The sequence below is a fragment of the Pundamilia nyererei genome, unplaced genomic scaffold (assembly GCF_000239375.1).
Source record: "Pundamilia nyererei isolate P.nyererei 1_Seehausen unplaced genomic scaffold, PunNye1.0 scaffold00005, whole genome shotgun sequence".
NCBI classification, from domain to species: Eukaryota; Metazoa; Chordata; class Actinopteri; order Cichliformes; family Cichlidae; genus Pundamilia; species Pundamilia nyererei.
Genome location: NW_005187406.1, coordinates 2,007,416 through 2,021,127, shown reverse-complemented (window position 1 = coordinate 2,021,127; position 13,712 = coordinate 2,007,416). Strand labels below are relative to the sequence as shown.

At 38.9% G+C, this 13,712-nt stretch overlaps 1 protein-coding gene across 1 annotated transcript; it reads right to left on the bottom strand.

Annotated features, from left to right (window-relative positions):
* Positions 1–336: 336 nt before the first annotated feature.
* On the bottom strand, positions 337–7,722 carry meiob (meiosis specific with OB-fold). The gene is made up of 14 exons (XM_005721722.1): positions 7,601–7,722; positions 7,217–7,296; positions 7,005–7,062; positions 6,706–6,837; positions 6,483–6,555; positions 6,131–6,326; positions 3,931–4,031; positions 3,645–3,697; positions 3,360–3,455; positions 3,074–3,166; positions 1,637–1,781; positions 1,358–1,544; positions 1,058–1,144; positions 337–977 (listed from the first exon to the last, which is right to left on the bottom strand). Exons 2-14 carry the CDS (start codon positions 7,271–7,273, stop codon positions 861–863), a joined length of 1,395 nt encoding a protein of 464 aa, XP_005721779.1. The 5' UTR covers positions 7,274–7,296; positions 7,601–7,722; the 3' UTR covers positions 337–860.
* Between the last annotated feature and the right edge of the window lie 5,990 nt (positions 7,723–13,712).

Here is a 13,712-nt window from a genome sequence, read left to right as displayed (position 1 = left end):
ACTGTATAATTAAGCAGTGTCTACATCATGGCTCATTCTAATTTAAACGAGGTGTGAAAATGAGTTGAAATTATAAAACACATTGATGACTAATATCACTGAGACAACAAACTGATCCAATCAATAAAAGTCACTTTTGGATCACTGGAGAGTTGGGTACAGATTATTGGTAATATAATAGTACTGCCCTCTGCAGGTGTGCAGAAGTATGGCAATATTTATTCTGCATGTTCATGCACCAAGTTTGGGTTTGATTGGTTCCTTGTTTTGCAGTTTTTTAGAAAACTTGACAAATGAAGGCTAAAAAAAAGAAAACAAAAGACCAGAAAATCCATTATATTTTTATGACTCTTGGTCTGAAGAACAGAAAAACCTTTTCATCAACTAATGCATAAAATTCAGAGATTAAATGGTGTCAACTTGACTTAATTTTTTAAACAGAGCAGTACCTTATCTTTAAAAATGCCTCAAAAGTATGTATCACACACTTCTAGGGGCTCCAATGACTGAAGAACATGAAGAACACAGCTTATTGTCTAACTTGTGCATATTTGGAGATGTTTTGAACCCAGACTGCCCGTTAGCTTTCATATAATGGAACATAAAAGTTGCAGTGTAAAACATAACACATTAACATGGAGCTGATGAAGTTTAACAGCTTTAAAGTCAAACAACTTAGCAGCATGTTTATAAATAAATATTTTTACATAAATACATTAAATAATCTGGAGTCCTAATAAATAATTGGTAATAATTAAAACTCAAAGTGCACATGCATGAAAGCCTCTTGTTAACATGTGAGTCCAAAGACCAAACAGCAGGTGAGGCAGGAAGCTGAAACTTGTGAGTGAGGGTGCTGATCACAGGCGCTGCTGCAGCAGAGCAGACATGTGCTGCTTCACCTCTCCTGGATCTGCCAGCGAGCAGTTCAGGACCATGCCCCTGATTCCACTCTTCATCTTAGGAGAAGGAATGATCTACAGCACATGAGATTTTTTTCAACACTTTGTTTTTACAGCTAATAGCTTTTGCAGCTTGGTATCAAAAGCTAAGGTACCTTCACATATATTTTGCATCTCTCCAAAAGAAATTTCCACTTCATTGCAGTCCTCTCACCATCAGTCAAACTGATGAACTCCTCTGTCTGAATCAGATCAAACAGAAAAGGTGATGTGGCAAAGCTATCAACCACCGCCATTCATTTACTGGATTGTGGAGGTTCATCTGAGCAATAGCTACAAAATAAAGAATATTTACAGAATTTTGTAACTGACATCTGAGCCATACAGCACAGGTGTAGGAGCACAAGGTTTAGAACTGAGACTGGAGAATCGTCTTTCTATGAACTGATACTTACTGTGCATCCCAGAGCCTTTTCTGCCACTGGGCTCCTGAGGCTGCAGGCGTGCAGAGTGCCGGTGTGGTCTGTGAAGTCCACCAGGAGATCAAAGCCTGTAGTGGCTGAAACAATCTGACCCTTTCCTGGACATAACTGGTTGGTGCAGCTGTTCAAGTCCTCAGTCACCAGGAATTTGCATTTCGAGCTGAAGCAAAGACAAAGCAATAAGCTGCTCTTTGTTCTTGTTCAAGGAAGTGGCTGTCATGGTTATAGTTAGTAAACAATGTGTGAATTTACCACCGTGTCTTGATGACTTTTGAAGCAGACGAGTCGAGGTCGAGCTTGGAGATGAAACTATATGTGATGCCAAATAAAGCCTCGGGATTCTCTCGGGCCTTCTGCATCAGCTGGCTCACTGTGTAAACGTCGGTGATGGACTCTACTGCAGACCAAAACAGCAGCACTTGTACTTAAAGGGCACTTTCTTAGGTACACCTGCTCAAAAGCTCATTAGCACACATCAGCAAATCACATGGCAGCAGCCTAATGCATTTAAGCATGTAGACATGATCAAGACGAAAGAGTGCCAAAGCACTTTAAGCACAAGATTGTTAGTTAATCATTTACAAATGAATATTGTCTGTATGGACTGCAATTTCCCCCCAAAACAGTGCACATGTAAAACTGTGGTGTTAAGCGATGCGGTTGAAAATTTGAGTGCGCCTAGCTTCAGTGCAACCATGGCAAAAAGTTAGTCTAGAGCCCTGCCATGGATGTGATGCCGGAAAATCTGCAGTAACTGTGTGATGTTGTCATTTCGATATGGACCAAAATCTCTGAGCAACGTTTCCAGCAACAATTACGGTGGTTTTGAAGGAAAATGGGGTTCAACCAAATTACTAGCAAGGTATACTTAATAAACTGTCACAGTCTGCAGTCTTTATACAAAGAAAATCCTGATGTGTTTCCACTGCAAAATAAAGGAGGCAGGATACTGATATACTAAATATTAAAGAAAGAAATTCCTCCTCAGCAATTTAATCGGTGGGAAAACATGTTTTTGGACTGGTAAGTCATATTTTCTATGTTGTTTAACACATCTAGATGTGGGGAATTAAAGCTAAAACTTTTGATCTCACACTCGCATGTCTCAGTGAACGGCAAAATCAAAAATGTATTGGCATCATAGTCTAAATACCTCCTCTGGAAACACTCTTAAAGCCTGAAAATCTTTACACCAGAAGGTCTCTATGTGGACTGAGAAAAAAAATAAAATAAATGAACTGTTGGTTTTCATTTTCAAGAAGAAAAACAGCAGCTAGAAAAACAGCAGCTAGTGTAACTGTGTGGCTTGGTAATGTGCTTTTAATGAGGAGCTGAACTGACTGTGCTACCACTGGTCAGTGATGGAGGTCTAAGCCACAAGTTAGCCGTACTCGTCTGTCGGATCCTGTTAGTTTTGCTCTTTTTAGGGGATTTACCAAAAGTGGGGAAAATGACTTTATGATTTGATAATAGCATCTTGCATTCACCTTTTAAACTTTCCTATATGCCCTCTGTAACTGAAAATATAATTATTTTATATAATATAATCTTTTGCTTAAAGATCCAAGACAAAAGCAGGGGAAATAACAGCTTCTGATGCCTCAAATTCAAAGAGTCTTTTACATTTACATGAGCAGACTGACTTATATGAATATGGGGAAGTCATGGCAGGAACTCATTATAACTTACCAGGGACATCCTCTGGCATGTCATCTTGATCCAGAGCTCCAGACTCTGACACTTCTTTAGCATAACTGAACAGCAGGCTGGCCTCTCGGGTGTCTGAAAACAAATTATGATTGACTCTAGCATGTTTCTCTCCCTGCACAGCAGGAAGGAAAGCTCCATTTCTTTCACTGTCTACCATGACTGATTGGTTGTCCAAAACCAGCATTTCAGTCTTGTTTTAATCAGTTACACCATTTAAATCTCTATCAGAGCCTGTGTTTTTTTAAGTGCCGCTGTGATCTCTTACCTGGATTGACAGTGATAATGCTTTTCGAGTTAACAGTTGCCACCATGCCGCTGCGAAAGCTGTCAAAGCTGATCTTCGCGTCGGCTATGAAGAGCACTTGGAATGAAGAAAAACAGTTGAAACAACAGAAAACCATCTTAAACGCAAACACGCGGTTGGATCTCAGGTAACCACCGCTGTGTTTGTCTTCAGCACAGTATGCTAATGGGACATGACGGGCAGGAATAACAGTTAAATAAAGATTCATTTCTGCGGCGGAGAAAGAGCAGCAGCCCTCAAACCTACCCGTCTCCCTGGGTATCAGAGGTTGCATGAGCTGAATGGCTTCTCTGTCCCAGCTGTGAGTGAGACAGAGGTCAGGGAGTCACACAGGGGAGAGCACAGTCAAAAATCAAACACACATGTAGTTCAGAGGGGCAATCTAAGACGTTGTATCGCTAATGTAAATTTGTGGTCGCTTAAGGAGACACAGCGGTGATACAAAAGGCAGTAAAGATGGAATATGGCACAAAAGCAACAGAAGTAATAAATCTACGTTCATTTTCCAAATTAATAAATGCCTTTGACACACCAGACGAGGGGGAAGGATAAGACGGAGTCATCAAAGAGCCTCACTTCCAGCCTCTGCCCTCTGCGTCCGTCTGAAGTGGTGAACTGCTTTGTGTCTCCGATCTGAAAATGCAAACACGGTCGCTTGAAGTTCCTATCACACTATCTCCCTTTCATGTGACACTGAGATCAGGGCGGGTCTGGCCCGTGTGTGAACTTTGGGGCCATTATGGTGAGCTGGTATGTTCCAAAACCAACAACCATTCACCATGAAACCACACGCACACAAACACAGACACAGTGTAGGCTAATTGACAATTTATAAGATGTAAATGAAAACTCAACTTATTTGATCGCTCACTCATCACACTCATACACATCAGGGTTCCCACCACAGCGTCTCTCTGACAGGTTATGTGACTTTTCCGTGACTGACTTTAATAATCCAACATCGAGCCACTTTTTAACAACCCTCCCTCTCTTTTCTTGTTAAAGTTGTTTTTCAGCTCAGGAAACTTTTAACAGACTATTTTCCACCATAGTTCAGTTTATGGTAGAGGAAAAAATCAAACCAAACAAACACCATCTAATCAATGTGGGAGCAAAGTTGGAAAATACATATTTTACTAACTGAAAACCACCTCTTAAAATATGAATACATTTAATATACTCAAGTTTATATGATTGCAATCTGTTACTTGACAAAGAATCTACTAAGCACGTAAACATGCTATAAATGTTTCTACTGAGCGTTTTTTACTTTATTGCATTGTCTTTGGAAATCTAAATTTTTGAGCACACTGGGTCAAACCAGGTCAATAAGAATTTGGTTGGTTATCGTTTATTTATTTCTTCTTTAGTGTCAAACTAAGTTTACACAACCTGTGATGCTACAGAACAAATAAACACAGGCTTTCAGTTCAATGTGAAAATCCTAGATGATTTTCAGAGAAGTTAACCATCTGACCTTAATCTGGAGGTTGACGTCACTGAGATTTGAGATCATATGAGATTTTTAGTAGATGCACCTATGGCATGAATTTCAAAATCCTGTGTTACCTGGTTTTTGAGTTATCACATTCACAACTTTGGGTGTCTAACAGGTGGCCTTTTACAGCTGAGGGGCAAAAACTATGTTTAGCAGATGAACAGTATCTGAGAATCTAGGAAAGTGTCGCTGTCAAGAAACAATTCTTAAGGAAGGGAAACATGGAGAAAAGGCTGAGGTATGAAAATTACACAAGAACTGGACTAAAAGCCCAACAGGTCTTCTGGAGTGACAAAGACGAATTTGAAATGTCTGGTTCAAATCATCATCAGTAACACTATCAGTCACAGACTGGCCTCTCCAGAGACCCCACCTCAACATTATTAAAGCAGTGTGCGATCATCTTGATGAACAATGGAACAATCGGCAGCCAGTTTTGAAAGTCCTTCCAGAAGCCTGGAGAACAGTTGCTGACTACATAACGAAGGAAAGCTGCCTAAGAGAGTTCAGTGTTAAAGACTGACGATGAGCAGTGGCACAAAACTTTTGCACGCTAATATAGAAAGAGAGAACGTTTTCTTTCCCACTTAAAGAGTCTTTAAAATGCCATTATGGAAAACTGGGAAGGCTTTTGGAAAGGTCATTGCCTATTTGATTGCTGAGAATTTGAATATAGAATAAAAACTACTGTAATAATTAAACTGTAAATATATAGCTGCCAGGATTTGGCCACAAAACAAAATCCAGAAAAATGAGTTCAATAATCAACATTTTATGCCACATTCTGGCCACATTTTTTAAAAATAATCATCTTACAGAGACATTGACAGCAGTTTTTTAATCTTTAAATAGTGCAAGCTAAGCTACTGAGAGTAAATTTTCATTTGACATCAGAGTGAAGTTAATCTTGATACATGTCATTTTTCAAGAACTCAAATATTTATTTCCCTAGTTAGTGTAATGTTCATTGCCTTTACTGCACATTGCAGCAGTGTTCTCAGATTTGTCCATGCATGTATAGAAAAGCATTCTGAGAAAAACAGGAAAAAAACACTAACCTCAGTAAAAGCAGGTGAGGTGGGTTCATGAAAATTTCAGCACAATAAATATGTAAATAAAAAGTCTTTGTGATTAACAGCTTTCAGCACTCTACACAAAACCTTAAGTGCATAAAAAGGAACTTTTCTCAAACTCCTGTGTAACACTGAGCGACTGAAGCCTTAAAGTGTCCTACCGATTTTACAGCAGCAAGTATATTTATCACCGAACCATCCAGCTTTTGCCCGTTGGCCACTATGTCTCCCAGAGAGTAGAAATCTCTGGAGTCCTTAACAGGCAGGTGAATCAATGGCAGCAGTCTGTCAATGGTGTCCATATCAGCACACAGACACACCTGGGAATGAGCCTCCGTCACCAACAGCCTGTAGTGGCTGAGACAGCAGATGCTATCATTACACATTACTCCCTGTTACACCGTGCTTTGCACAGTGTTACATTATGTTTGCCTCACTTGCCATCAGCTACCTAAAAGCACAGTAAGGAGAACATGCTTCTTAGATACCATCTGTCTTAAAATGCTAAATTACCTCGGTGTTGCAGGACAAAATCGATCTCCTTTCTCCAGGTCTTTGGTGGCAACTAAAGGGTTTTCAATTGTGACTGAAAAGGAAGAAAAAGAAGCAGTTCTGTTTCCAAGCATCATTATGTAATTTCTATAGGCAAGAAATACATTAAAAATATTTCAGTTTATTAAAAAATTACTTTAATCGGGAAAAGAAATCTACACAACTTTGAGAGAGACTTTCTCACCACAGTCCCCAATGTTGAAGCTGCTGGCCAGCCCGTTGACATAGGCATCATTTCCCCAAGTGCTCACGTTGATGAAGAAGTCCGGAGAGTCTTTAACAGTGAAGCCAAAGGTGAATCTGTCCATACCAATATCTGTATTTCAGAAATGGAGGGTTAGTGTAGTGATGCAGTTCAACGGAGAAAAAAAGAAACCTAAAAATCACCACCAGGAGAGGGCGCTGGTGTACAAGACACTGAAATGCAGAGGAGGAATGTTGAAAATAATGATGCACTGATAGAGATACAGCCAGGATACGAACTTTTTCTGTCAGGGAAGCTTCTGACGTCAGTTTTTCCAATGATGATGCCTGCCACTTTCTGGAAAACATTACAAGGACAACGGGAGTGCATTATACTTTTTAATTAAACTCGCTAAAACAAGCCTGAAAATGCACAGGGCTACATTAGGGTAGGAGAAAAAAAAAAGAAAATAAAGGACATGAAGTTTAAAAAAAAAATCAGTTGAACTCACTGAATGAGAGATGTTGGGATGCAGCTCAGAGATAGCGATATAGGTGTGAGCAGCCATTTTGTTTATAACCTCTGCACAGTCTATAAATAAAATAAAAAATAAACAGAAGTCAGGAACTGGGCTTCAGCTCAACCTCTGCAAGACGGTTTCTACATCAGCCCTGAATACACTAAAACACAGTGAGTAATGTGTAAGAGCTACATACATTTACTAGCTAAATTTAACTTAATGCAGTAATTATATAAGTAGCAAGCTAACGCTGGATTATTTTTAGTCATGTTAACGCTTAATTTGATTCAAACAGACTAATATTACAGTTCTACTCCAGCCTTAATACTAATTAATTTAAAGCTCAGCATGTTTTTTGGTGTCTGCGGTTTTTACCTGTCTCCAGCAGTTCTCTTGTCACGTGACATAAGATTTTCGCGGTGAAGCTGTTGCACGCGACGGTTTAACGGAGCTTTGATGCTGCCTTCAATGTTGCTGGAAATTTCTGCATTAATACAGCTGCGTCTTCAGGCTACAATACACACACAAACGGAAAAAAAAAGACTTAAAAATTACCTTTCATAGTGGCATACATTAGTAAAACGTAGAGAACAACTGTTAGTGTGAAGTAGGAGTTTTCTTTATTATTTCGTAATAAAGGCTTTATGCCGGTTAAAATCACATAAGACTTTACTGTCATTGTACCACTATCACATGGTCACCGCTATTAGGTTGTGCTAAAAAAAACAACCCAATAAATAATCAAATACAAATACTACTACTACTAATAAATATAAAAGTCTTAAATACTGTCATATAAATAATCAAATGCAAACATAAAATATTTATATATAATAATAATATAATAACACACACAAATATATACATGCAATATTATTCAAGTCTTTTAGCAGCTTCACTTCACTGGTCCCCTACGATGTTGGTGGCCCGGTTTGGGCAGTGGGGCTTGAAGATGTCACTATTGGAGTTGCTGGATCCCAATGATTTTCTGGGTCTCCTTGGCAATCCTCTGTAGTGCCTTCTGAGTCGGTTCTGAGGTAACCCAACCTTCCTCAGGTTCCTCATGAGATCTCGGCATTGCTGAGCCTTGACAGTGACAGCAGAGGCTCAGGATCCTCTGAGAAGGGGACACTGAGGAATTTAAATCCAGAGATACTATCAACAGCATGGATGTTGACATTTAGTAACTAACTTCTTTTCAACTAAGCATAGCCCAACAAGCAACAAAATACGTACGTGCTACTGAACTCCTCATTAGTTCAACTTCTTTATTCAGAAAATACAAAATGAATTAAATTTATTTCCCCAATTTAATCATCATTTTTCATGCTGATAAAAAACACTGACTGTTACTATAATTTAAGCAAATCATTACTGTTTCACCTTTCTGCACTTTAAACCTACTCTTTCTCAATTTCACTAACTGATCAGTTGCATTAATCTTGATTTCGTAATAACGAACACAAACCAGGCTCTATTCACCTAATGTTTTGTTAGTCGCTGTTTAATGTTGCGCAAGATGAAATCTACAGTTTCAACACGCATTCAGTGTGGTAAACACCGATACAGCTGCGCAAACATGCATTGAAACAGGAGTAACAATGAAATTGCAAAGGCCACAATGACTGAAAGCTGTCAGTTATGCACACTGAAACACGCACACGTTTTATTTGAGTCATCTGTTTGTGTCTTTGTACCTTAGACTTTAATATTAGCTTGATGATCCTACCCAGCTATCATTCACAACATGGGATTTGTGCTCAGACAGCCATGCTGAGATTAATTTGACAGCTTCCTGGTTTGTTTTGATAGCACAAAGCCGTGTTTGACATATGATACTGTCTCATGCACCTAAGCAGGAATCAAAAGGTGTAACAGTAAACCCTCATTCAGCTTCACAGAGCCCTTGCTCATTTCCCGTGTTGACTAATCCTCACAGTCGGATCAGATAACTGATCCCTGTGACTAATGTTGATTTTTCAGACAGTAATGTCTCTGGTGATGTGATTTTATGGCTGCTGCTAAAAAAAAGAAGAAAAAAAAAGAGAAGGCGGGGTACAGTAGCAGTTATGTGCGTAATAACAGAGTAAGAAAACAGCTAACACAGGTAGATTATTCCTGAGCAGATAGCCTGATGTGTAACTATCAATCAGTGTATTGGTGAGCTTTGTATAATCTTGTGTAATGTTAAACTGAAGTGGTTAAATGCATTGAACTTTTATCTACCCCAAAAGGAATCGATTTGCTTTTTGCAGCAGCGGCAGGCTATTCAAATGAAAGAAAAATTTCAAATTCTAATTTCATTAGGGTTTTTCTGACTAAACTTGGTGAGTCCATTAATCAAAGCACTGTAAAGTGTCATCAGATAAATCAAGTGAAACTTACTGTTGGTTTGATGAATTATTCATAACGAATTCACCTGTCATCAATCACACGCCGATCAAACGTTCAACTGGTTCTTTTGACGTAATTTGAATAAACTATGTAAATGTCTATACCAAAAGCAGTCAGCTAAGGTCTTGCTTGTCACCTTCCAAAAACCTGACTTTATGCAGAGCCGAGCAGGATGTCGCATGCACGCAGTCGCCGCAGGAATGTGCTGTGATCGCGTGGCCTCTCTGCCTCAGGTCGGCTCCCCAGAGGGCCTGCAGCCGTGTGGCCACTAATCAACTATTAATCCATCATCTCATGTGAGCTCCTTTCTGTAGATGCGCCATGCATCTCAGTGCATACAGCACATCTATGTTTACTGTCATCAAAAGGACAGTTCAAAGTTCATAAAGAATGTCTGTAGAAAACAAGAACGATAACTGCAATAATCAGAGGTGATGCTGCTTAGAAACAGATATTCAAATGGACAATAACATTCATGCAGGAAATTTCATATCTTGCAGCTGCTGCATCAGTTACTGTCCTGATGAACTGTCATGATTAATTCAAGAAAATTGCTTTTCTAGATTCATATTAATCTGTAAACTTACAAAAAACAACTGTTCAAACAGCACATTTAAAAGCTAATTTCATAAAGAATAATGTCCATGACTGTAAATACTCTACCAGCTTAGCTTTTGCTTACATCTCGCATGCTTCAGTGTTTATCTATTGAGCATCTTAACAGACTGAAAAGGCTTGTGCTTCACATGATTCAGAATCAAATGCATTAGAGCTCAGGCAAATAAATACATCTAAAAAACCAAATGTAACTACATGGTAGTGCAACTATAATAAGTTTCTCATTTTAGATTTGCTTAAATTTTCCAAAATCAGGAGTCAAAGTCATTTACAGGTAAAAATTATTTTTCACCTCTACAATTTACCTCTTTTGAAAAGGTCAAAGAAAGTTATGAAAATACATAAAGTAACATGAATAAAAATATATTTGCATTGAAAAGGTATAATTAGGAAGACGTACATTATGACTCAAAAAGATATTGGGGTTTTTGACATTAAAAAAATTATCTGAGCACGTAAAATGTGATACAATAATATATCTATAGAGCTGTTTTACTCAGTGGTGAAAAGTTGTGTAAGCTTCAACCTCTAAATACTACTCAAATGTTAATGTTAAAAAAACGGTGCCCAGTATAATCAAAATAAATTAAATAAGACTGACAAGAACCTGCAGATTGTTTTTTCTCTTACAGTACTTGGATTTGTGTATTTAAGTATTTTTACATTGTGGTATTGCTATTTAGAGCAGCTCTAAAGCTCTTCCTCTTCTTTCACAGCAGTCTCCTGGACCTTATGTAAAGGCACCAGACAGGAGATTTATAGTTAAACTGCAAACCATGTATAAAACATGAGAACACTGGAGGGAGTAAAACCACCACAGACCTGCTTGGAGACCAGGCGACACAAAGACAACACAAAACCAAGTTGAAATCCTTTAAAATTGCAGAGATTCAGAAGTGCAGATCTGTGGCACCTTCATATATCCTGCATGCATCAAACAGCAGAGGTTCACAGACTGATGGTTTGATTGAAATGACCTTTTGCAATCAGGAAGTGAAAGAGCCGGTGTTTACACTATATCCATATGTTTGGTAATGTACCAAAAAATCCTGTACATGGTTTTACATTGCTGCAAAATGCTTTACAGGAAGTGGGTAGACAGGTTGTAGTATTTAGATGGTTTGCACTCACGTGTGAGAAGGTACCCATGATTGTGCACATGCGAGACAAGGGAGCCATTGTTTAAAAAAAAGGAAAAAATGGGACCAATCCTCATTATTTTATTGTATCCGACCATTAAAACATATTGTTCTGCGCATGGTGAGCAATATCTTGGCATAACTCAGACTTCAACATCCAACTATAGCTTTTGCAGTCGCTGGCAGGAGCATGAGCAGTCTTTATTGGTTTCCACAAGTGGAAGACGTCCAAGCTACAAGTATGCGTACACTGTAATTTCCCTGCCACCTGTGTGACTGACTATGGTGGAGCTGCTGCTGCTGAGCCACTGGGCCTGCTCAAAGCCATCGGATCTGCCCGGCTCTGGTAGAACAATGCGCTCCGTCTCCTCGTCCTCGTGCCCAGTGAGATGGGGATGTGGAGGAAACTTTAAATGATGTTAATAACATGCTGTTGAAAAGCAACACGAAGACTGAAATCGGTGGCATGCACGCATGATGTCAGCTCCCATCATTATGCCACCATGAGGTAATGGGAGGAACATTGCGGCGTTTGTCATGCGATTGCTTCGGCTGGCTTTTTTGATGTGCTGTTAGCAGATTTAAAGTCTTGTTTTTCAGATTAAACTTTGCAGGAGTTAGTTAGAGAGGAAGCATTTCAGTACAGCGAAGACTGAAATACTGATGAGGAGGAAATAGAAATATGAAGGAAAGGAAATTTGTTGAATATTACAGCACCACAGGAGCTTTCATGAAACTGTTTTCACAAAACCGGTTACACCACTTACACACCCAGATCACGGGTGTTTTCTATTTGTGAGGCTTGCTCACTTATGGCCTTTATCCCATTTGTGGTGTGCTGACTCACAGGTTTGACTGGACAGGTGAAGAGTATAAGCAAAACTTCATCAACCATTTTTCATTATTGAAGTTAAACCAAAATGTGACTATAGAAAGGCTGTTTTCTGCAAAAGAAGTTTCTGTTTTCGAGGCTGTGCGCGGCTGACTTTTAAGCAAAACCTTTAATTTTTTCTGTGAACGCAATCAATTGTAAGATTTTATTTAGTTAGGTCCAAAAATATTGGTTCCGTTTAATCAGGGTTTGGGTTATAATAGAGTATACAGCGTGGTTACAGTGATTAACATGTGGTTCGGGTTATGGAAAGGTTGTGACTAAAAATAATTTTGAAATATGAAACGACGAGGCTGTATAGAAGAAGGATGTAGCTGCAGTGATGTCACTGGTTTGTAGACTAATTAAAAAAAATAAAATCCTGCTCCGTTAATGCATCAGTAGTAAAAACTGCACCTAACATAATGGAAATTAATTTTTTAAAAAGGAGCTTTTCCAGGAGCCTGCAGACTTTAACTTCATTTTTCTGACTTTAAGACTCACATATTTCTATTTGAGTGTTTTTAAAGTCCCGAATACTTCTTCCACGTCTCTGTAAAGGCACCAGACAGAAGATTTATAGTAAAACCATGCAAACCATGCATAAAACATGAGAACAGTAGAGGAAGAACAGACACCAAAGATCCCCTAAAAGACATGACGGCACGAGAACAACACAAAGTCCAAGTTCTTTAAAGCTGCAGTGAGGCAGAGACTGTGACATCTATTCCCTGCATACATCTAATAGCAGATTTTCACAGACTGATGATTTGGTTGAAATTACATTTTGTAAACAGCGAGTCCATGTAGTGGGTAATGCATAAATGCAAGAAAAGAACTTGAACAATACCTCAAGTTTACAGCTTTCACTATTTTTCGTAGTCCGATGATTAGAACGAAGAGGCTGGTGGGAATGCCATTATTTCTGATGGCAGCTGGTTAGAAGTCGCCAACGTAGCAGACTGACTTGATGATTGTGTAGTAAAAACGGCTACTAGTTTTTCTTAAGGGGAAATTTATTGTCTGCATCATGTTGTTTTGCATTTTTTTGAGTCAGAACAGACCAAAATTTGGACTGGAGAAGTGCAAAATTTTTAGTTACCTCTAGCATCTATAAATGCTATGAGATATACACAGATACGTGTTAATTGGTGCAAAAAGTAATAATGTAACATCAGAATTTGAGTTGCTAAGACTGGGGCTCAGTTTGTTGGATGGTCTGAAACACACAACAGGCGTATTTGAAAGATAATTCCATAAAACAAAATACTCTAAAAGCCTCTAATGGCACAGAGATGTGCTCTAGCAGCGTGCATCGACACCTATCAACAGAATCCATGGTTGTAAACATGCTCTGTTCAGCTGTAAAGCTGCGCTTTTTAACATGGGAGTTTCCCTCGCTTCTGGAGCTAGCCTCAAGTGGTCAGTCCAAGAACTGCAGTTTTTGGACCTTTAATGCTGGCTT